This window comes from Pseudophryne corroboree, chromosome 9, assembly GCF_028390025.1.
Source record: "Pseudophryne corroboree isolate aPseCor3 chromosome 9, aPseCor3.hap2, whole genome shotgun sequence".
Taxonomy (NCBI): Eukaryota; Metazoa; Chordata; class Amphibia; order Anura; family Myobatrachidae; genus Pseudophryne; species Pseudophryne corroboree.
In genome coordinates this window covers 75,290,960-75,316,320 of record NC_086452.1, presented here as the reverse complement: position 1 = coordinate 75,316,320, position 25,361 = coordinate 75,290,960, and the positions used below count along the sequence as shown (strand labels likewise).

Sequence of the window (25,361 nt, the reverse complement as noted above, 5' to 3'; positions counted from 1 at the left end):
TATGCGGTGATAATGTTTTGCAGTTACATCTTTCCTGGCTTGAATCAGCGTAGGAATGACTTCCCCCGGAATGCCCTTTTCCTTTAGGATCCGGCGTTCAACCGCCATGCCATCAAAACGTAGCCGCGGTAAGTCTTGGAACAGACAGGGCCCCTGCTGCAGCAGGTCCTGTCTGAGCGGCAGAGGCCATGGGTCCTCTGATATAATTTCTTGAAGTTCTGGGTACCAGGCTCTTCTTGGCCAATCCGGAACCACGAGTATCGTTCTTACTCCTCGCCTTCTTATTATTCTCAGTACCTTTGGTATGAGAGGCAGAGGGGGGAACACATAAACCGACTGGTACACCCACGGTGTTACCAGAGCGTCCACAGCTATCGACTGAAGGTCCCTTGACCTGGCGCAATATCTTTTATAGCTTTTTGTTGAGGCGGGACGCCTTCATGTCCACCTGTGGCCTTTCCCAATGGTGTACAATCCTTTGGAAGACATCTGGATGAAGTCCCCACTCTCTCGGGTGGAAGTCGTGTCTGCTGAGAAGATCTGCTTCCCAGTTGTCCACTCCGGGAATGCACACTGCTGACAGTGCTAACACATGATTTTCCGCCCATCGGAGAATCCTTGTGGCTTCTGCCATCGCCATCCTGCTTCTTGTGCCGCCCTGTTGGTTTACATGGGTGACTGCCGTGATGTTGTCTGATTGGATCAGGACCGGCCGGTTTTGAAGCAGAGGCCTTTGCTGACTCAGGGCATTGTAAATGGCCCTCAGTTCCAGAATATTTATGTAGGGAAGTCACCTGACTTGACCAAAGTCCCTGGAAGCTTCTTCCCTGTGTGACTGCCCCCCAGCCTCAAAGGCTGGCATCCATGGTCACTAGGACCTAGTCCTGTATGTCGAACCTGCGGCCCTCTTGAAGATGGGCACTCTGCAGCCACTACAGTAGAGATACCCTGGTCCTTGGAGACAGGGTTATCAGCCGATGCATCTGAAGATGTGATCCGTACCACTTGTCTAACAGGTCCCCCTGAAAAGTTCTTGCATGGAACCTGCCGAATGGAATTGCTTCGTAGAAAGCTATCATTTTTCCCAGGACTCGCGTGCAATGATGCACCAATAACTGTTTTGGCTTCAGGAGGTCTCTGACTAGAGATGACGGCTCCTTGGCTTTCTCCTCCGGGAGAAACACTTATTTCTGGTCTGTGTCCAGAACCATCCCCAGGAACAGTAGACGTGTCGTAGGAAACAGCTGTGTCTTTGGACTGTTTAGAATCCAACCGTGCTGTTGTAGCACTTTCCAAAATAGTGCTACCCCGACTAGCAACTGCTCCTTGGACCTCGCCCTTATAAGGAGATTGTCCAAGTACGGGATCATTAAAAACTCCCCTTTTTCGAAGGAGTATCATCATTCCGGCCATTACCTTGGTAACACCCTCGGTGCCATGTACAGTCCAAACGGCAGAGTCTGGACTTGGTAATGGGAATCCTGTACCACAAATCTGAGGTACTCCTGGCGAGGATAGTAAATGGGGACATGCAGGTAAGCATCCTTGATGTCCCGGGATACCATGTAATCCCCCTCGTCCAGGCTTGCAATAACCGCCCTGAGCGATTCCATCTTGAACTTGAATTTTTTTATGTATGTGTTCAAGGATTTTAAATATAAAAAAGGGTCACACCGAACCATGCGGTTTCGGTACCCCAAACCGTGTGGAATAGTAACCCTGTCCTTGTTGAAGTAGGGGCACCTTAAGTATTACCTGATGGGAATACAGCTTATTAATTGCCTCTAGCACAGCCTCCCTGCCTGAGGGAGTTGTCGGCAAGGCATATTTGAGGAAACGGCGGGGGGAAGACATCTCGAATTCCAGCTTGTACCCCTGAAATACTACTTGAATGAAACAGGGATCCACCTGTGAGCGAGCCCACTGATCGCTGAAATTTTTGAGACGGCCCCCCACCGTACCTGGCTACACCTGTGGAGCCCCAGCGTCATGCTGTGGACTCAGAGGAAGCGAGAGAAGAATTATGATTCTGGGAACAGGCTGACTGGTGCAGCTTTTTCCCTCTTCCCTTGTCTCTGTACAGAAAGGAAGCGCCTTTGACCCGCTTGCTTTTCTGAAGCCGAAAGGACTGTACCTGATAATACAGTGCTTTCTTAGTCTGTGAGGAAAACTGAAGTAAAAATATTTCTTCCCAGCTGTTGCTGCGGATACGAGGTCCCAGAGACCATCCCCAAATAATTCCTCACCCTTATAAGGCAGAATCTCTATGCACCTTTTAAAGTCAGCATCACCTGTCCAGTGACAGGTCTCTAATACCCTCCTGACAGAATGGACATTACATTCATTTTGGATGCCAGCCGGCAAAATATCCCTCTGTGCATCCCTCATATATAAGACGACGTCTTTAATATGTTCTCATGTTAGCAAACTAGTATGTTTGACAGGGTCACCGACCACGCTGCAGCAGCACGCTCTGCAGGTTTCAGTCTAGTACCTGAGTGTGTAAATACAGACTTCAGGATAGCCTCCTGCTTTTTATCAACAGGTACCTTCAAAGTGGCCGTTCCTAAAACGGCAGTGCCACCTATTTTGACAACCGTGTGAGCGCCTTATCCACCCTAGGGGATATCTCCCAGCGTAACTTATCCTCTGGCGGGAAAAGGTACACCATCAGTAACTTTTTAGAAATTACCAGTTTCTTATCAGGGGGAACCCACGCTTTTCACACACTTCATTCATTCATCTGATGGGGGAACAAAACACTGCCTGCTTTTTCTCCCCAAACATAAAAACCCATTTTTAGAGGTTAATGTCAGAAATGTGTAACACATTTTTTATTGCCGGGATCAAGTCACGGATGTTCCTAGTGGATTGTGTATATGTCTCAACCTTGTCGACACTGGAGTCAGACTCCGTGTCGACATCTGTGTCTGCCATCTGAATGAGCGGGCGTTTTTGAGCCCCTGATGGCCTTTGAGACGCCTGGGCAGGCGCGGGCTGAGAAGCCGGCTGTCCCACAGCTGTTACGTCATCCACCCTTTTATGTAAGGAGTTGACACTGTCGGTTAATACCTTTCACCTAACCATCCACTCTGGTGTCGGCCCCACAGGGGGCGACATCACATTTATCGGCATCTGCTCCGTCACTATATAAGCCTCCTCCTCAAACATGTCGACACAGCCGTACCGACACACCGCACACACACAGGGAATGCTCTGACTGAGGACAGGACCCCACAAAGCCCTTTGGGGAGACAGAGAGAGAGTATGCCAGCACACACCAGAGCGCTATATAATGTGGGGATTAACACTATAACTGAGTGAATTTTCCCCCATAGCTGCTTGTATATACAATATTGCGCCTAAATTTAGTGCCCCCCCTCTCTTTTTAACCCTTTGAGCCTGAAAACTACAGGGGAGAGCCTGGGGAGCTTTCTTCCAGCTGCACTGTGAAGAGAAAATGGCGCCAGTGTGTCTGAGGGAGATAGCTCCGCCCCTTTTCAGCGGCCTATTCTCCCGCTTTTTTCTGGATTCTGGCAGGGGTATTTACCACATATATAGCCTCTGGGGCTATATATTGTGGTATTTTTGCCAGCCAAGGAGTTTTTATTGCTGCTCAGGGCGCCCCCCCCAAGCGCCCTGCACCCTCAGTGACTGAAGTGTGAAGTGTGTATGAGGAGCAATGGCGCACAGCTGCAGTGCTGTGCGCTACCTTGGTGAAGACTGATGTCTTCTGCCGCCGATTTTCCGGACCTCTTCTTGCTTCTGGGGACGGCGGCGCGGCTCCGGGACCGAACACCAAGGACTGGGCCTGCGGTCGATCCCTCTGGAGCTAATGGTGTCCAGTAGCCTAAGAAGCCCAATCCGGCTGCAAGCAGGCGAGTTCGCTTCTTCTCCCCTTAGTCCCTCGCTGCAGTGAGCCTGTTGCCAGCAGGTCTCACTGAAAATAAAAAACCTAATTCTATACTTTCTTTCTAGAGGCTCAGGAGAGCCCCTAGTGTGCATCCAACCTCGGCCGGGCACAAGATCTAACTGAGGCTTGGAGGAGAGTCATAGTGGGAGGAGCCAGTGCACACCAGGTAGTCATAAATCTTTCTAGAGTGCCCAGCCTCCTTCGGAGCCCGCTATTCCCCATGGTCCTTTCGGAGTTCCCAGCATCCACTAGGACGTCAGAGAAACATGGGACGTGCTGGAATTTGCCCAGATGTAATGCACGCACAATATTGGTGGCGTTGTCCGATGTCACAAATCCCCAGGAGAGTCCAATTGGGGTAAGCCATTCTGCGATGATGTTCCTCAGTTTCCGTACGAGGAAAAGGCTGTGTGCCTCTTCTGGAAAGCGGTGATGCAAAGCGTAGCCTGCCTAGGAACGAGTTGGCGTTTGCGAGATGCTGCAACTGGTGCTGCCGCTGCTGTTCTTGCTGCGGGAGGCAATACATCTACCCAGTGGGCTGTCACAGTCATATAGTCCTGAGTCTGCCCTGCTCCACTTGTCCACATGTCCGTGGTTGTTAGGGTCTCCTGCCCTGTGCTGCCACGTCGTCATGGCAACCGGGAGACAAGTGCTAGTGGAGTAACCTGAGCGCAGCTGATACTCCGGTTCGGGTCTTTTGCTGTGCAGTGGTTATAGGCTCTGTGCACGGCAGGGGATCCGGTGCTGGTTTTTGTGCTCACAGTCTGTGAGGTCTGAGTGGGGCGTGGACAGCACCTGCTTTATAAGGCCTCTTTTCAGGGTAAGCAGATGCTGCTGAATCTTTGTTGGTTAGTCAGTTCATGAAAGTTAGCCAGTACTGTGTAGCCTTGTATTTGTTTGTTGCTTACTGCAAATAGGCCTGGGGATTTGGTATTACACTCTGCCAATCCAGACCTAGCAGTAAGACTGGAGTCAGTCGTTTAGCTTGCTGGGGTTCTGTTACTACTCTGTGAACTTAGCAAGTTTGCGGCTGTATTCTAAGACTTGCCTGTCTAATCCTGTCTCACTGTGCTAGGTGTCAGGGGTCAGTTTAGTGGCAGTAAGCTAAAACCTGTGCACTGCAAGTGAGAAATAGGATTGTGGAGACTCTCCTTGTGTCTATCATTCCATCTCTGACCAAGGAGTTTACTGCCACACCCGTTGGTAACCCTTTAGGGTTTTGCTGTTGCCCTTAGCAACAGCATTTCGGGTTCTCTACGTATTAAAACACAACATCTTGCTTTTTCCATCTGTGCAGTTCTAATACAAGGGAGATACCCAGTTCCTTAGCCTCTGGGCTTCTCTGTTCACTTTGTGTGTATTTTGTTACCCTAATACCTTCTGTGTACGTTATGTCATATTCCCCAGTTTGTCTGTGAGTCCATTTGTTTTGCATAACAGTTCAAACACCAGTACATTCCTGCAGACACTGGAGTGCATAACAGTTCTGACACCAGTACTTTCCTGCAGGCACTGGTGTGCATAACATATTCAGCAGCCTAATACTCCTGTTGAAATTTTGTGGGAATATGGAGCATACCCCTCAAAATACGTTGCAACAGGTGGTCGATCAGGTGCAGGTCCTGACTCGACAATTTAATGATTTGTCCATTAAAATGCACACCTCCCAGGCTGCTGGCGGAGCTCCCGCAGCAGCAGCACCTGCAGGGGTTAAGGAGCCGAAAGTAAATCTCCCGGATCGTTTTTCTGGAGATCGCTCGCAGTTCTTTTGTTTCAAGGAGAGCTGCAAGCTATACTTCCGGCTTAGGCCTCAGTCTTCTGGGTCGGAGATTCAGCGGGTGGGCATAGTGATTTCCTTGCTACAAGGAGACCCACAGGTCTGGGCATATGGGTTGCAGCCTGACTGTCCGTCGCTTAAAAGTGTTGATGCTTTTTTTACGGCACTGGGCATGTTGTATGATGACCCTGACAAGACGGCCTCAGCCGAGGCTCAGATTTCGATCCTTAAGCAAGGGCGAAGGCCAGTTGAGGTTTACTGTACGGAGTTTCGGAGGTTGGCCCATGATACCCAGTGGAATGACCCAGCCCTGAGACACCAGTACCGAAGAGGTCTTTCTAACCAGATAAAGGACCAACTGGTACAATATCCCTTGCCTGATAGCTTGGATCAGCTCATGCAGTTATCCATCCGGGTGGATAGACGGCTGAGAGAGCGTAGGCTTGAAAGGGAGACTGAGATTTCCTTCCTTCCCAAGAGAACCTCAGACACTGAGGAGCCTATGCAGATTGGGGCTACCCGCCTCTCCTCGCGTGAGAAGACGCGGAGGAGACAGCAGGGGTTGTGTTTGTACTGTGGGAATAAAGGTCATGTGGTAGTATCATGCCCAGAAAAGCCGGAAAACTTCAGGGCCTGAGGGTGATGGGAAATATCCTGTCAGGCCAGAAGTCAGAATTTCCCAAGAAGACTTTTATCATTCCGGTGACCTTGAAGATCCTCGGTCAAACTGTCAAGACTGAGGCCTTTGTGGACAGTGGGGCCGACGGGGTTTTTATGGACCGCCAATTCGCCCTGAAACACTCTGTTCCCTTAGTACCCTTGGCATCGGAAATTGAGATTTGTGGGTTAAACGGGGAACCACTATCCCAAGGTAAAATTACCTCTTGCACTAGCCAGATTTCTTTGTTTATTGGAGCCACACACTCTGAAAAATTGTCCTTTTATGTGACTGTCTGTACTTTTGCCCCATTGGTGTTGGGGTTACCCTGGTTAAGGGCCCACAATCCTCAATTTGACTGGGTCTCTGGGGAGATTCTTAGTTGGGGTACTGATTGTTTCAGGAGTTGCTTGAGCCTTCCAGTCAGGCTCTCGCAGCTAAGTTTGCCAGGATTGCCAGGGTGTTATGCAGATTTTGCGGACGTGTTCTCCAAAAAAGTTGCAGAGGTACTACCTCCCCATCGCCCCTATGACTGTGCCATTGATTTGTTGCCAAATGCTAAGCTTCCCAAGAGCAGGTTGTACTCCCTGTCACGTCCTGAGACTCAGGCTATGGCAGAGTACATTCAGGAGAACTTGGCTAAGGGATTTATCAGACCTTCACAGTCTCCAGTTGGGTCGGGGTTCTTCTTCGTGGGTAAAAAGGACGGTTCGTTGCGACCCTGCATCGACTTCAGGGAATTGAACCGTATCACGATTAAAAACTCATACCCACTGCCTCTCATTTCGGTCTTGTTTGACCAGCTTCGTACTGCCACCATTTTTTCTAAGATTGACCTACGCGGTGCGTACAATCTAATCCGAATAAGAGAGGGGGATGAATGGAAGACTGCCTTTAATACCCACTCAGGGCATTATGAATATTTGGTGATGCCTTTTGGGCTCTGTAATGCCCCGGCAGTCTTCCAGGATTTCATGAATGATGTGCTCAGGGAATATTTGGATAGATTCTTAGTTGTATACTTAGATGACATCCTAATCTTCTCCCATTCCCTGGAGGAACATCGGAAGCATGTACGCTTAGTCCTCCAGAAACTCAGAGACCACCGGCTTGGGGCGAAGCTGGAGAAGTGCGAATTTGAAGTTCAGCAAATCGCATTTCTAGGATATATTATCTCCCCAGAAGGTTTCCAAATGGAGGGTTCCAAAGTACAGGCAGTCCTGGATTGGGTGCAGCCCACTAGTTTGAAGGCGCTTCAGCGTTTCCTGGGCTTTGCGAATTTTTATAGACGATTTATCGCTGGATTTTCGTCTATAGTGGCGCCCTTGGTGGCACTCACTAAGAAAGGGGCGGATGTTGCTCACTGGTCTTGTGATGCTAAAGCGGCTTTTGCCCGTCTCAAAAGGGCATTTGTTTCGGCCAAGGTGCTGCGACACCCAGATCCAGAGCGTCCTTTTGTGGTGGAGGTGGATGCCTCTGAGATGGGTATTGGGGCAGTGCTTTCTCAGATTGGAGTGTCTGATAATCGCCTTCATCCCTGTGCTTACTTTTCTCGTAAATTTTCGCCTGCCGAGATGAATTATGACGTGGGTAACCGGGAATTGTTGGCTATTAAGGATGCACTCGAGGAGTGGAGACACTGGCTTGAGGGGGCTAAGTTTGTGGTCTCAATTCTCACTGACCATAAGAATCTGGCATATTTAGAGTCAGCGAAGCGTCTCAATGCCAGGCAGGCACGATGGGCTTTGTTTTTTGCTCGATTTAATTTTTTGATAACATATCGCCCTGGGTCAAAAAACATCAAGGCTGATGCGCTCTCGCAGAGTTTTGCTCCAATCCAGGAGACCACCGAGGAGCCGTTGCCCATTGTTTCCCCATCATGTATTAAAGTGGGCATTACCCAGGACCTCTTATCATTAGTCCTTAGAGCACAGGAGCAGGCTCCTCCAGACCTTCCGGTAGGTCTTTTGTTTGTGCCTCCTAGGTTAAGACAGCGAGTGTTCCTGGAATTCCATGCCAAGAAGTCGGCAGGTCACCCGGGTATTGCCAGAACTCGGGAGTTGCTATCTAGGGCGGTGTGGTGGCCCTCGGTGGCTAAGGATGTGGATCAGTGGGTTCGGGCATGTGACATCTGTGCCCGAAATAAGACTCCTAGAGGGGTTCCTGTTGGCCCATTACATCCACTCTCTATCCCATCTAAGCCATGGACCCACATTTCAATGGATTTTGTGGTGGACTTGCCCAAATCCTCGGGGATGACAGCCATTTGGGTTGTCGTTGACAGGTTTTCGAAGATGGCGCACTTCGTTCCACTGGTTGGGCTGCCATCAGCCAGACGCCTGTCTGAATTATTTATGCTGCATGTTGTGCGTCTCCACGGGTTGCCACTTGATGTGGTCTCTGACCGCGGATCCCAGTTTGTGGCCAAATTCTGGAGGGCATTTTGTTCCGATCTCCAGATTTCTGTCAGCTTGTCGTCAGGCTACCATCCGCAGTCTAATGGGCAGACTGAAAGGGTGAACCAGTCCTTGGAGCAGTTCCTCAGGTGTTATGTCTCCAAGTGTCAGACTGACTGGGTTGCTCATCTGTCCATGGCGGAGTTTGCCTATAACAACGCGGCTCACTCTGCTACAGGGATCTCTCCCTTCCTTTGTGTGTATGGGCATCATCCTAAGGCCAATTCTTTTGACCCCCTGGACTCCACGCCTGGTGGTTCCTCTGTGGTTTCGGTCCTTAGAGGTATTTGGCGGAAAGTGAAGAAAGCCCTTGTGTCTGTGTCATTAGTGACCAAAAGGGTTTTTGATAAGCGGAAAAGACCCTGCAGCTTCAAATTAGGAGACTTCGTCTGGTTGTCTACCAAGAATTTGAAGTTGAGACAGCCATCTCATAAGTTAGGGCCCCGGTTCATCGGCCCTTATAAGATCACCAGGATTATCAATCCGGTGGCATTTCAGTTAGATCTGCCCCGTTATTTGGGTATCAATAAAACATTTCATTGTTCCCTTTTAAAACGGGCGATTAGTAATCCTTCTTCCAGTGGAAGACCTTCCCCTCTTCTGATACGTGGCCAGAGGGAGTTTGTTGTTGAAAGGATTCTTGACTCCAAGGTGGTTCGGGGTCGGCTGTCATTTTTGGTGCACTGGAAGGGGTATGGCCCGGAGGAGCGGTCGTGGGTGCGCAGTTGTGATCTTCATGCCCCCAGACTGATACGCTCTTTCTTCTCGCAGTTCCCCGATAAACCCGGTGGTAGGGGTTCTTTGACCCCTCGTCAGAGGGGGGGTACTGTTAGGGTCTCCTGCCCTGTGCTGCCACGTCGTCATGGCAACCGGGAGACAAGTGCTAGTGGAGTAACCTGAGCGCAGCTGATACTCCGGTTCGGGTCTTTTGCTGTGCAGTGGTTATAGGCTCTGTGCACGGCAGGGGATCCGGTGCTGGTTTTTGTGCTCACAGTCTGTGAGGTCTGAGTGGGGCGTGGACAGCACCTGCTTTATAAGGCCTCTTTTCAGGGTAAGCAGATGCTGCTGAATCTTTGTTGGTTAGTCAGTTCATGAAAGTTAGCCAGTACTGTGTAGCCTTGTATTTGTTTGTTGCTTACTGCAAATAGGCCTGGGGATTTGGTATTACACTCTGCCAATCCAGACCTAGCAGTAAGACTGGAGTCAGTCGTTTAGCTTGCTGGGGTTCTGTTACTACTCTGTGAACTTAGCAAGTTTGCGGCTGTATTCTAAGACTTGCCTGTCTAATCCTGTCTCACTGTGCTAGGTGTCAGGGGTCAGTTTAGTGGCAGTAAGCTAAAACCTGTGCACTGCAAGTGAGAAATAGGATTGTGGAGACTCTCCTTGTGTCTATCATTCCATCTCTGACCAAGGAGTTTACTGCCACACCCGTTGGTAACCCTTTAGGGTTTTGCTGTTGCCCTTAGCAACAGCATTTCGGGTTCTCTACGTATTAAAACACAACATCTTGCTTTTTCCATCTGTGCAGTTCTAATACAAGGGAGATACCCAGTTCCTTAGCCTCTGGGCTTCTCTGTTCACTTTGTGTGAATTTTGTTACCCTAATACCTTCTGTGTACGTTATGTCATATTCCCCAGTTTGTCTGTGAGTCCATTTGTTTTGCATAACAGTTCAAACACCAGTACATTCCTGCAGACACTGGAGTGCATAACAGTTCTGACACCAGTACTTTCCTGCAGGCACTGGTGTGCATAACAGTGGTTAAGTGGACATTGGGTACAACTGCATTTTTTAGGACACTGGTGAGTCTTTTTCTGAGGTCTGTGTACATTTTCGGTATCGCCTGCCTAGAGAAATGGAACCTAGATGGTTTTTGGTACCGGGGACACAGTACCTCAATCAAGTCTCTAGTTGCCTCTGAATTAACGGTGGATACCGGAACCACGTTTTTCACCGCCCAGGCTGCCAAGGCCTGAGTTATCCGCTTTGCAGCAGGATGACTGCTGTGATATTTCATCTTCCTCGCAAAGGACTGTTGGACAGTCAATTGCTTACTGGAAGTAGTACAAGTGGTCTTCCGACTTCCCCTCTGGGATGACGATCGACTCCCAGCAGCAACAACAGCAGCGCCAGCAGCAGTAGGCGTTACACTCAAGGATGCATTGGAGGAATCCCAGGCAGGAGAGGACTCGTCAGACTTGCCAGTGACATGGCCTGCAGGACTATTTGCTTTCCTGTGTAAGGAGGAAATTGACACTGAGGGAGTTGGTGGTGTGGTTTGCAGGAGCTTGGTTACAAGAGGAAGGGATTTAGTTGTCAATGGACTCCTTCCGCTGTCACCCAAAGTTTTTGAACTTGTCACTGACTTCTGATGAATGCGGTCCAGGTGACGTATAAGGGAGGATGTTCCTAGGTGGTTAACGTCCTTACCCCTACTTATTACAGCTTGACAAAGGCAACACACGGCTTGACACCTGTTGTCCGCATTTGTGTTGAAATAATTCCACACCGAAGAGCTGATTTTTTTTTTGTATTTTGACCAGGCATGTCAATGGCCATATTCGTCCCACGGACAACAGGTGTCTCCCCGGGTGCCTGACTTAAACAAACCACCTCACCATCAGAATCCTCCTTGTCAATTTCCTCCCCAGCACCAATACCCATATCCTCATCCTGGTGTACTTCAACAGTGACATCTTCAATTTGACTATCAGGAACTGGACTGCGGGTGCTCCTTCCAGCACTTGCAGGGGGCGTGCAAATGGTGGAAGGCGCAAGCTTTTCCCGTCCAGTGTTGGGAAGGCCAGGCATCGCAACCGACACAATTGGACTCTCCTTGGGGATTTGTGATTTAGAAGAACGCACAGTTCTTTGCTGTGCTTTTGCCAGCTTGTCTTTTCATTTTTCTAGCGAGATGATGAGTGCTTCCATCCTCATGTGAATCTGAACCACTAGCCATGAACATAGGCCAGGGCCTCAGCCGTTCCTTGCCACTCCGTGTCGTAAATGGCATATTGGCAAATTAACGCTTCTCATCAGACGCTTTCAATTTTGATTTTTGGGTCATTTTACTGAACTTTTGTTTTTTGGATTTTACATGCTCTCTACTGTGACATTGGGCATCGGCCTTGGCAGACGACGTTGATTGCATTTCATCGTCTCGGCCATGACTAGTGGCAGCAGCTTCAGCACGAGGTGGAAGTGGATCTTGATCTTTCCCTATTTTAACCTCCACATTTTTGTTCTCCATTTTTTAATGTGTGGAATTATATGCCAGTATCAATAGCAATGGCCTACTACTATATATACTGCGCACAACTGAAATGCACCACAGGTATGGATGGATAGTATACTTGACGACACAGAGGTAGGTACAGCAGTGGCCTACTGTACCGTAATGCTATATATTATATACTGGTGGTCAGCAAACTGTGCAAAACTGAAATGCACCACAGGTATGGATGGATAGTATACTTGACGACACAGAGGTAGGTACAGCAGTGGCCTACTGTACCGTACTGCTATATATTATATACTGGTGGTCAGCAAACTGTGCAAAACTGAAATGCACCACAGGTATGGATGGATAGTATACTTGACGACACAGAGGTAGGTACAGTAGTGGCCTACTGTACCGTACTGCTATATATTATATACTGGTGGTCAGCAAACTGTGCAAAACTGAAATGCACCACAGGTATGGATGGATAGTATACTTGACGACACAGAGGTAGGTACAGCAGTGGCCTACTGTACCGTAATGCTATATATTATATACTGGTGGTCAGCAAACTGTGCAAAACTGAAATGCACCACAGGTATGGATGGATAGTATACTTGACGACACAGAGGTAGGTACAGCAGTGGCCTACTGTACCGTAATGCTATATATTATATACTGGTGGTCAGCAAACTGTGCAAAACTGAAATGCACCACAGGTATGGATGGATAGTATACTTGACGACACAGAGGTAGGTACAGCAGTGGCCTACTGTACCGTACTGCTATATATTATATACTGGTGGTCAGCAAACTGTGCAAAACTGAAATGCACCACAGGTATGGATGGCTAGTATACTTGACGACACAGAGGTAGGTACAGCAGTGGCCTACTGTACCATACTGCTATATATTATATACTGGTGGTCAGCAAACTGTGCAAAATTGAAATGCACCACAGGTATGGATGGATAGTATACTTGACGACACAGAGGTAGGTACAGCAGTGGCCTACTGTACCGTAATGCTATATATTATATACTGGTGGTCAGCAAACTGTGCAAAACTGAAATCCACCACAGGTATGGATGGATAGTATACTTGACAACACAGAGGTAGGTACAGCAGTGGCCTACTGTACCGTACTGCTATATATTATATACTGGTGGTCAGCAAACTGTGCAAAACTGAAATGCACCACAAGTATGGATGGATAGTATACTTGACGACACAGAGGTAGGTACAGCAGTGGCCTACTGTACCGTACTGCTATATATTATATACTGGTGGTCAGCAAACTGTGCAAAACTGATATGCACCACAGGTATGGATGGATAGAATACTTGACGACACAGAGGTAGGTACAGCAGTGGCTTACTGTACCGTAATGCTATATATTATATACTGGTGGTCAGCAAACTGTGCAAAACTGAAATGCACCACAGGTATGGATGGATAGTATACTTGACGACACAGAGGTAGGTACAGCAGTAGCCTACTGTACCGTAATGCTATATATTATATACTGGTGGTCAGCAAACTGTGCAAAACTGAAATGCACCACAGGTATGGATGGATAGTATACTTGACGACACAGAGGTAGGAACAGCTGTGGCCTACTGTACCGTACTGCTATATATTATATACTGGTGGTCAGCAAACTGTGCAAAACTGAAATGCAGCACAGGTATGGATGGATAGTATACTTGATGACACAGAGGTAGGTACAGCAGTGGCCTACTGTACCGTACTCCTATATATTATATACTGGTGGTCAGCAAAATTATGCACTGTACTCCTACTATATACTGTCTACAATGCAGCACAGATATGGAGTGTTTTTCAGGCAGACAACGTATACTGGTGGTCACTGGTCAGCAAAACTCTGCACTGTACTCCTCCTATATAATATTATACTGGTGGTCCCCAGTCCCCACAATAAAGCAGCACACTGAGCACAGATATGGAGTGTTTTTCAGGCAGAAAACCTATACTGGTGGTCACTGTCAGCAAAACTCTGCACTGTACTCCTGCTATATAATAGAGATGAGCGGGTTCGGTTCCTCTGAATCCGAACCCGCCCGAACTTCAGGTTTTTTACACGGGTCCGAGCAGGCTCGGATCTTCCCGCCTTGCTCGGCTAACCCGAGCGCGCCCGAACGTCATCATCACGCTGTCGGATTCTCGCGAGGCTCGGATTCTATCGCGAGACTCGGATTCTATATAAGGAGCCGCGCGTCGCCGCCATTTTCACACGTGCATTGAGAGTCATAGGGAGAGGACGTGGCTGGCGTCCTCTCCGTTTAGAGAAGAGAGAGACACAGTATTTTCGGGGAGCATTATTAGGAGGAGTACTACTGTATACTACTATACTACTTGCTGAAGTGATATTTATAGATTAGATAGTGTGACTGTAAGTGTATTATCTGACTTGTGGGGGAGACACTGACAGTGGGGAGCAGTTAGAGTCTGAGAGCAGGACTCAGGAGTACATATAACGTACAGTGCACACTTTTGCTGCCAGAGTCAGTGCCACACTGCCATTGTTGTGACCACACTGACCACCAGTATAATAATATATTTTGTGATTGTCTGCTTAGGCCTCGGAGTACTAGTTGCAAGTTGCAACGTGACCTGTCCTGAAGTGACCACCAGTTAATAATCAATCACCACCAGTTTAATATATATATATATATATATATATATATATATATAATATTGTATACCACCTACCCGTGTTTTTTTTTTTTTCATTCTTCTTTATACATACTACTATAGTAGCTTACTGTAGCAGTCTGCGGTGCTGTGCTGACCTGACAGTGTCCAGCAGGTCCGTCATCAGTCATTACATAATAAATATATATAGTACCTGTCCGGCTGCAGTACTAGTGATATTATATTGATTTCATCTCATTATCAATAATTTATCATCCAGTCTAGACTCTATATTAGCAGCAGACACAGTACGTTAGTCCACGGCTGTAGCTACCTCTGTGTCGGCACTCGGCAGTCCATCCATAATTGTATACCACCTACCCGTGGTTTTTTTTTTCTTTCTTCTTTGTACATACTACTATAGAGTATAGTAGCTTACTGTAGCAGTCTGCGGTGCTGCTGAGCTGACAGTGTCCAGCAGGTCCGTCATCAGTCATCATTACCTAATAAATATATTATCTACCTGTCCGGCTGCAGTACTAGTGATATTATATATACATACATATATATATTGATTTCATCTCATTATCAATCATCCAGTCTATATTAGCAGCAGACACAGTACATTAGTCCACGGCTGTAGCTACCTCTGTGTCGGCACTCGGCAGTCCATCCATAATTGTATACCACCTACCCGTGGTTTTTTTTCTCTTTCTTCTTTGTACATACTACTATAGTATAGTAGCTTACTGTAGCAGTCTGCGGTGCTGCTGAGCTGACAGTGTCCAGCAGGTCCGTCATCAGTCATCATTACCTAATAAATATATTATCTACCTGTCCGGCTGCAGTACTAGTGATATTATATATACATACATATATATATTGATTTCATCTCATTATCAATCATCCAGTCTATATTAGCAGCAGACACAGTACGTTAGTCCACGGCTGTAGCTACCTCTGTGTCGGCACTCGGCAGTCCATCCATAATTGTATACCACCTACCCGTGGTTTTTTTTTTTTTCTTTCTTCTTTGTACATACTACTATAGAGTATAGTAGCTTACTGTAGCAGTCTGCGGTGCTGCTGAGCTGACAGTGTCCAGCAGGTCCGTCATCAGTCATCATTACCTAATAAATATATTATCTACCTGTCCGGCTGCAGTACTAGTGATATTATATATACATACATATATATATTGATTTCATCTCATTATCAATCATCCAGTCTATATTAGCAGCAGACACAGTACGTTAGTCCACGGCTGTAGCTACCTCTGTGTCGGCACTCAGCAGTCCATCCATAATTGTATACCACCTACCCGTGGTTTTTTTTTTCCTTTCTTCTTTGTACATACTACTATAGTATAGTAGCTTACTGTAGCAGTCTGCGGTGCTGCTGAGCTGACAGTGTCCAGCAGGTCCGTCATCAGTCATCATTACCTAATAAATATATTATCTACCTGTCCGGCTGCAGTACTAGTGATATTATATATACATACATATATATATTGATTTCATCTCATTATCAATCATCCAGTCTATATTAGCAGCAGACACAGTACGTTAGTCCACGGCTGTAGCTACCTCTGTGTCGGCACTCAGCAGTCCATCCATAATTGTATACCACCTACCCGTGGTTTTTTTTTTTTCTTTCTTCTTTGTACATACTACTATAGAGTATAGTAGCTTACTGTAGCAGTCTGCGGTGCTGCTGAGCTGACAGTGTCCAGCAGGTCCGTCATCAGTCATCATTACCTAATAAATATATTATCTACCTGTCCGGCTGCAGTACTAGTGATATTATATATACATACATATATATATTGATTTCATCTCATTATCAATCATCCAGTCTATATTAGCAGCAGACACAGTACGTTAGTCCACGGCTGTAGCTACCTCTGTGTCGGCAGTGGGCACTCGGCAGTCCATCCATAATTGTATACCACCTACCCGTGGTTTTTTTTTTTTCTTTCTTCTTTGTACATACTACTATAGTATAGTAGCTTACTGTAGCAGTCTGCGGTGCTGCTGAGCTGACAGTGTCCAGCAGGTCCGTCATCAGTCATCATTACCTAATAAATATATTATCTACCTGTCCGGCTGCAGTACTAGTGATATTATATATACATACATATATATATTGATTTCATCTCATTATCAATCATCCAGTCTATATTAGCAGCAGACACAGTACGTTAGTCCACGGCTGTAGCTACCTCTGTGTCGGCACTCGGCAGTCCATCCATAAGTATACTAGTATCCATCCATCTCCATTGTTTACCTGAGGTGCCTTTTAGTTGTGCCTATTAAAATATGGAGAACAAAAATGTTGAGGTTCCAAAATTAGGGAAAGATCAAGATCCACTTCCACCTCGTGCTGAAGCTGCTGCCACTAGTCATTGCCGAGACGATGAAATGCCAGCAACGTCGTCTGCCAAGGCCGATGCCCAATGTCATAGTACAGAGCATGTCAAATCCAAAACACCAAATATCAGTAAAAAAAGGACTCCAAAACCTAAAATAAAATTGTCGTCGGAGAAGCGTAAACTTGCCAATATGCCATTTACCACACGGAGTGGCAAGGAACGGCTGAGGCCCTGGCCTATGTTCATGGCTAGTGGTTCAGCTTCACATGAGGATGGAAGCACTCAGCCTCTCGCTAGAAAACTGAAAAGACTCAAGCTGGCAAAAGCACCGCAAAGAACTGTGCGTTCTTCGAAATCCCAAATCCACAAGGAGAGTCCAATTGTGTCGGTTGCGATGCCTGACCTTCCCAACACTGGACGTGAAGAGCATGCGCCTTCCACCATTTGCACGCCCCCTGCAAGTGCTGGAAGGAGCACCCGCAGTCCAGTTCCTGATAGTCAGATTGAAGATGTCAGTGTTGAAGTACACCAGGATGAGGAGGATATGGGTGTTGCTGGCGCTGGGGAGGAAATTGACCAGGAGGATTCTGATGGTGAGGTGGTTTGTTTAAGTCAGGCACCCGGGGAGACACCTGTTGTCCGTGGGAGGAATATGGCCACTGACATGCCTGGTGAAAATACCAAAAAAATCAGCTCTTCGGTGTGGAAGTATTTCAACAGAAATGCGGACAACAGGTGTCAAGCCGTGTGTTGCCTTTGTCAAGCTGTAATAAGTAGGGGTAAGGACGTTAACCACCTCGGAACATCCTCCCTTATACGTCATCTGCAGCGCATTCATAATAAGTCAGTGACAAGTTCAAAAACTTTGGGTGACAGCGGAAGCAGTCCACTGACCAGTAAATCCCTTCCTCTTGTAACCAAGCTCACGCAAACCACCCCACCAACTCCCTCAGTGTCAATTTCCTCCTTCCCCAGGAATGCCAATAGTCCTGCAGGCCATGTCACTGGCAATTCTGACGATTCCTCTCCTGCCTGGGATTCCTCCGATGCATCCTTGAGTGTAACGCCTACTGCTGCTGGCGCTGCTGTTGTTGCTGCTGGGAGTCGATGGTCATCCCAGAGGGGAAGTCGTAAGACCACTTTTACTACTTCCACCAAGCAATTGACTGTCCAACAGTCCTTTGCGAGGAAGAGGAAATATCACAGCAGTCATCCTACTGCAAAGCGGATAACTGAGGCCTTGGCATCCTGGGTGGTGAGAAACGTGGTTCCGGTATCCATCATTACTGCAGAGCCAACTAGAGACTTGTTGGAGGTACTGTGTCCTCGGTACCAAATACCATCTAGGTTCCATTTCTCTAGGCAGGCGATACCGAAAATGTACACAGAGCTCAGAAAAAGAGTCACCAGTGTCCTAAAAAATGCAGCTGTACCCAATGTCCACTTAACCACGGACATGTGGACAAGTGGAGCAGGGCAGGGTCAGGACTATATGACTGTGACAGCCCACTGGGTAGATGTATGGACTCCCGCCGCAAGAACAGCAGCGGCGGCACCAGTAGCAGCATCTCGCAAACGCCAACTCTTTCCTAGGCAGGCTACGCTTTGTATCACCGGTTTCCAGAATACGCACACAGCTGAAAACCTCTTACGGCAACTGAGGAAGATCATCGCGGAATGGCTTACCCCAATTGGACTCTCCTGTGGATTTGTGGCATCGGACAACGCCAGCAATATTGTGTGTGCATTAAATATGGGCAAATTCCAGCACGTCCCATGTTTTGCACATACCTTGAATTTGGTGGTGCAGAATTATTTAAAAAACGACAGGGGCGTGCAAGAGATGCTGTCGGTGGCCAGAAGAATTGCGGGACACTTTCGGCGTACAGGCACCACGTACAGAAGACTGGAGCACCACCAAAAACTACTGAACCTGCCCTGCCATCATCTGAAGCAAGAAGTGGTAACGAGGTGGAATTCAACCCTCTATATGCTTCAGAGGTTGGAGGAGCAGCAAAAGGCCATTCAAGCCTATACAATTGAGCACGATATAGGAGGTGGAATGCACCTGTCTCAAGCGCAGTGGAGAATGATTTCAACGTTGTGCAAGGTTCTGATGCCCTTTGAACTTGCCACACGTGAAGTCAGTTCAGACACTGCCAGCCTGAGTCAGGTCATTCCCCTCATCAGGCTTTTGCAGAAGAAGCTGGAGACATTGAAGGAGGAGCTAACACGGAGCGATTCCGCTAGGCATGTGGGACTTGTGGATGGAGCCCTTAATTCGCTTAACAAGGATTCACGGGTGGTCAATCTGTTGAAATCAGAGCACTACATTTTGGCCACCGTGCTCGATCCTAGATTTAAAGCCTACCTTGGATCTCTCTTTCCGGCAGATACAAGTCTGCTGGGGTTGAAAGACCTGCTGGTGAGAAAATTGTCAAGTCAAGCGGAACGCGACCTGTCAACATCTCCTCCTTCACATTCTCCCGCAACTGGGGGTGCGAGGAAAAGGCTCAGAATTCCGAGCCCACCCGCTGGCGGTGATGCAGGGCAGTCTGGAGCGACTGCTGATGCTGACATCAGGTCCGGACTGAAGGACCTGACAACGATTACGGACATGTCGTCTACTGTCACTGCATATGATTCTCTCAACATTGAAAGAATGGTGGAGGATTATATGAGTGACCGCATCCAAGTAGGCACGTCACACAGTCCGTACTTATACTGGCAGGAAAAAGAGGCAATTTGGAGGCCCTTGCACAAACTGGCTTTATTCTACCTAAGTTGCCCTCCCACAAGTGTGTACTCCGAAAGAGTGTTTAGTGCCGCCGCTCACCTTGTCAGCAATCGGCGTACGAGGTTACATCCAGAAAATGTGGAGAAGATGATGTTCATTAAAATGAATTATAATCAATTCCTCCGTGGAGACATTGACCAGCAGCAATTGCCTCCACAAAGTACACAGGGAGCTGAGATGGTGGATTCCAGTGGGGACGAATTGATAATCTGTGAGGAGGGGGATGTACACGGTGATATATCGGAGGATGATGATGAGGTGGACATCTTGCCTCTGTAGAGCCAGTTTGTGCAAGGAGAGATTAATTGCTTCTTTTTTGGTGGGGGTCCAAACCAACCCGTCATTTCAGTCACAGTCGTGTGGCAGACCCTGTCACTGAAATGATGGGTTGGTTAAAGTGTGCATGTCCTGTTTATACAACATAAGGGTGGGTGGGAGGGCCCAAGGACAATTCCATCTTGCACCTCTTTTTTCTTTAATTTTTCTTTGCGTCATGTGCTGTTTGGGGAGGGTTTTTTGGAAGGGACATCCTGCGTGACACTGCAGTGCCACTCCTAGATGGGCCCGGTGTTTGTGTCGGCCACTAGGGTCGCTTATCTTACTCACACAGCTACCTCATTGCGCCTCTTTTTTTCTTTGCGTCATGTGCTGTTTGGGGAGGGTTTTTTGGAAGGGACATCCTGCGTGACACTGCAGTGACACTCCTAGATGGGCCCGGTGTTTGTGTCGGCCACTAGGGTCGCTTATCTTACTCACACAGCTACCTCATTGCACCTCTTTTTTTCTTTGCGTCATGTGCTGTTTGGGGAGGGTTTTTTGGAAGGGACATCCTGCGTGACACTGCAGTGACACTCCTAGATGGGCCCGGTGTTTGTGTCGGCCACTAGGGTCGCTTATCTTACTCACACAGCTACCTCATTGCGCCTCTTTTTTTCTTTGCGTCATGTGCTGTTTGGGGAGGGTTTTTTGGAAGGGACATCCTGCGTGACACTGCAGTGACACTCCTAGATGGGCCCGGTGTTTGTGTCGGCCACTAGGGTCGCTTAGCTTAGTCATCCAGCGACCTAGGTGCAAATTTTAGGACTAAAAATAATATTGTGAGGTGTGAGGTATTCAGAATAGACTGAAAATGAGTGTAAATTATGGTTTTTGAGGTTAATAATACTTTGGGATCAAAATGACCCCCAAACTCTATGATTTAAGCTGTTTTTTAGTGTTTTTTGAAAAAAACACCCGAATCCAAAACACACCTGAATCCGACAAAAAAAATTTGGTGAGGTTTTGCCAAAACGCGGTCGAACCCAAAACACGGCCGCGGAACCGAACCCAAAACCAAAACACAAAACCCGAAAAATTTCCGGCGCTCATCTCTACTATATAATACAGCTGCTCCCCAGTCCCCACAATTAAGCAGTGTGAGCACAGATATATGCAGCACACTGAGCACAGATAAGGAGCGTTTTTTTCAGGCAGAGAACGGATAAAACTGGTGGTCACTGATCAGCAAAACTCTGCACTGTACTCCTCCTATATTAATATACAGCTGCTCCCTAGTCCCCACAATTAACTAAGCAAGCACAAATATTTGCATCAACAATGAATAAACGGAGAGGACGCCAGCCACGTCCTCTCCCTAACATTTCCAATGCACGAGTGAAAATGGTGGCGACGCGCGGCTGCTTATATAGAATCCGAATCTCGCGAGAATCCGACAGCGGGATAATGACGTTCGGGCGCGCTCGGGTTAAACGAGCCATACGGGAGAATCCGAGTATGCCTCGGACCCGTGTAAAAAGGGTGAAGTTCGGGGGGGTTCGGTTTCCGAGAAACTGAACCCGCTCATCACTATATATATATATATATATATATACACACACACTGACATTCACCTACCTCGATGTACAGTAGGCACCCAGTTTTGGAGAAAAACATTTACAGTACATTCAGAATACACTTGTATTTAAAGTTAAGTGACTTTTTAGACATGCCATCTGCTGCCAGCTGTCTCCATTACAGTATATATTTGTTTTATTTCAAGGTCATCTACTGTATAGTGTACTGCAAATATATTAATTTCATCATTTCATATATAGTTATATAACTTGATTTAACTACACCTCCTTTTTTCACGATTCTTCTAAAGTTTATACTGCCTGAGATGTCTACTTATTCAACAATTTACTAAATTAAAAATAACCGTAATACATAGCAATAGCATTGACAATTTGAGCTGGGGAAGGGGAGTAAGTTCTCTGGTAGGATGGGGATTTAGTTTTTCCATGTCGCAACTCATACAGTCCATGTATTATATCTTACAGCATGGGAACATTGATCCCAGCCGGATCCTCTCCCTGTCCCTGGCAGAGCTTGTGGATGAGCTGAAGAAAGGTTCCCTGAGCCCAGAGGCTGCCCTACACGTGTACATGGAAAAGGTGAGAATAGTGCTCAAACGCATATCACAACTGTTCAAATGTGAAGTAGCCAATTAGAGATCTGCTGTCATTATCGCCTGTACTACACTGATTAATACTAACTTCTGATTGGTCACTCTGCTGTGTCTGACTTTGACAATAATTTAATGGCATGTGAATTTGGCGGTGAGTTGCAAATCGCTGAACATAGGGGGTCATTCCGAGTTGTTCGCTCGTTATTTTTTTCAGCAACGGAGCGATTAGTCGCGAATACGCATGCGCAATGTCCGCAGTGCGACTGCGCCAAGTAAATTTGCTATGCAGTTAGGATTTTTACTCACGGTTTTTTCTTCGTTCTGGTGATCGTAATGTGATTGACAGGAAGTGGGTGTTTCTGGGCGGAAACTGGCCGTTTTATGGGTGTGTGCGAAAAAACGCTACCGTTTCTGGGAAAAACGCGGGAGTGGCTGGAGAAACGGAGGAGTGTCTGGGCGAACGCTGGGTGTGTTTGTGACGTCAAACCAGGAACGACAAGCACTGAACTGATCGCAGATGCCGAGTAAGTTTGAAGCTACTCAGAAACTGCTATGAGGTGTGTAATCGCAATTTTGAGAATCTTTCGTTCGCAATTTTACTATGCTAAGATTCACTCCCAGTAGGCGGCGGCTTAGCGTGTGCAATGCTGCTAAAAGCAGCTTGCGAGCGAACAACTCGGAATGACCCCCATAGTTCAATTTTCATGCCCAAAACACCAGATTTATCAGACTGTGATTTTGAGGCTGTAATAATAAATTACTGATTAGTTACATTCTGGATCCAAACAGTACAGATTAGGGTTTGCTAATGGTATTTCAATTAAATGGTTAATTTGGTCCTGTACCACCAACCCATGGCACCCCTGCAAGTGCCCTGCAGCACCCCAGGGTAGTACGCCACCCAGTTTGTGAACCACAGCATTAATGTCTTGTATCATTGTAGCATAATGCACCTGCATATGATCTCAGCACACAAAGCTTTGTTCTTCTTCTGCCATCCATCTTGGCACCGACTAAACAGGTGGGTCACCTCTACTGTCAAAGGCGCCAGTTCGTTTTTTTCCAGCGGGTTTGCTGATGATTTCTTAAATCCCAGCATAATAATGGGGCTATTTACTAAGGGCCTAATTCAGACCTGATCGGTGCTGTGCGTTTACATACAGCAGCCGATCAGGTCTGAACTGCGCATGCGCCGGCGCCGTAGTACGCCGGTGCATGCCGGACAGCCGACGACCATCTCAGCCTTGTGATCGCCTCTACCTGATTGACAGGCAGAGGCGTTCACTGGGCGCGGGGGGCAGGCTGTGGCGGCTGCATGACATCATACGTAGCTGCTGCGACCCTCACAGTGACGAGTAGCTCCCTGCCAGCGTGCAGGAACTGCACAGGTAGAGAGCTACTCTTCAAGTACAAAAGCATCACCGCTGTGCGGCCAAATTTAGCACATCTACGATCTGATCTGAATTAGACCCAGAGTCTTGGTGAGAGTTAAAGTGGAGAGAGATAAAATACCAGTCAGTCAGCTCCTAACTGCCATGTTACAAGCTGTATTTGAAAAATACCAGTAAGAAGAGACAGTGGGCAGTATTCAATTCTTTTCACCCCCTTCCACAACCGTTCTGTGTCTGCTGATGGGCATGGTATAATAATTTAGGTGCCCAATCCTTTACGCAACTAAACCTGATGACTATGGGCGCGATATTCGTGATAACGGAGATCACATTAGAAAGAAGATTGGACGTGATATATTTATTTGAATACCGCATATATTCTAAAATTTATATTCAGAACATTAGCAAAATTGGGGTAGCAAATGTTGGGGGCGTATGTTTTAAAATCAGTTTTATGGCAATTTTCCAGCGTGTTTGCCTTTAATAAATCCAGAGGTTTGTCACTTACTCACTAAAAGTGTAGTAAACCAAAGATTTGACTCCCACTGGGAGTCATATAGGAACCCCGAAAACCTCAGTGTAAATACAATTTATTATGTCATTTACTGTATCTATTTTAGTGATGTTTTGTCAGCTACGAACGTGCACTTATGCAAGTGACATTTACATGCACTTTTCAACCATTGTAATTAAAATCTTTAAAAAACAGAAATATAATAGCTCGTCCCAGTATCCTCTCATTCTCATGATTAATGTGAGACACGATAGGGTTCATTCAATGTGCACAGAATTCAGCACCAGGTGTGCCACTATCTATCCAATTGTGAAGTAGCCATCATCAGTGTCAGCAAACACCTGCACTAGCCCTATCCTTGGTGCAAGAGGTCTGTATGAAATCAGACTTTTAAAGTGCAAATGTACAAAAACTGCCAATCAGACATTTGCTTACACTGGATTGCTGAAAGCTCAATACCTGCGTGTGTTGGTAAATGTCTTCATTTGACCCATCTCTGTCTCTAATTAAGGCTTTGGAAGTGACAAAGGAAGTGAACTGTGTGACGGACTTCCTGGAAGATTGTGAGACGCAGCTGCAGGAGGTGAAGAAGCAACAGAAGAAAGGTCTTCTCTATGGAGTACCCATGACTCTGAAGGACCATGTCGGATATAAGGTTCTCTCACTGGACTTCCTTTCATATGTAGATACATAGTATACAGTATACCATATACAGAGTCATAGCCATACCATTATGGGCCCCATAGCAACATTTTGAAGGAACCCCTGCTCCCCCTGCCCCATATCTTCTAGAAGACACCTCTCCCTGCAGCAGTTGTTAATTTGTGCTCCATAGTAGTGCCCTAGTTGATGTTATGCCCCATAGTAGTGCTCTAATTAATGTTATACCCATTAGTAGTGCTCTAGTTGATGTTATGCCCTTATGCCCCATTGTAGTGCCCTTGTTAATTATATTGTCCATAGTAGTGCCCTAGTTGATATTATGCCCTATAGTAGTGCGCTAGTTGATGTTATGCCCCATAGTAGTCCCCTAGTACATGTTATGCCCCATTGTAGTGCCATAATTGATGGTATGCCCTATAGTAATTCCTATGTTATGCCGCCACGGTGGGGGTGTTGGGGTCCTTTTACCCTCTAGCTACTACTACAAACTCATACCCCC

At 47.0% G+C, this 25,361-nt stretch overlaps 1 protein-coding gene across 2 annotated transcripts in view; it reads left to right on the top strand.

Annotated features, from left to right (window-relative positions):
* LOC134957550 (vitamin D3 hydroxylase-associated protein-like) overlaps window positions 1-25,361 on the top strand; it is a 181,824-nt gene that overhangs the window by 80,603 nt on the left and 75,860 nt on the right. For both annotated transcript variants that reach the window (XM_063939531.1, XM_063939532.1), the window contains exons 2-3: window positions 22,167-22,280; window positions 24,711-24,854. In XM_063939531.1, coding sequence (XP_063795601.1) covers window positions 22,167-22,280; window positions 24,711-24,854 — 258 coding nt within the window. The remainder of the gene's footprint in view (window positions 1-22,166; window positions 22,281-24,710; window positions 24,855-25,361) is intronic.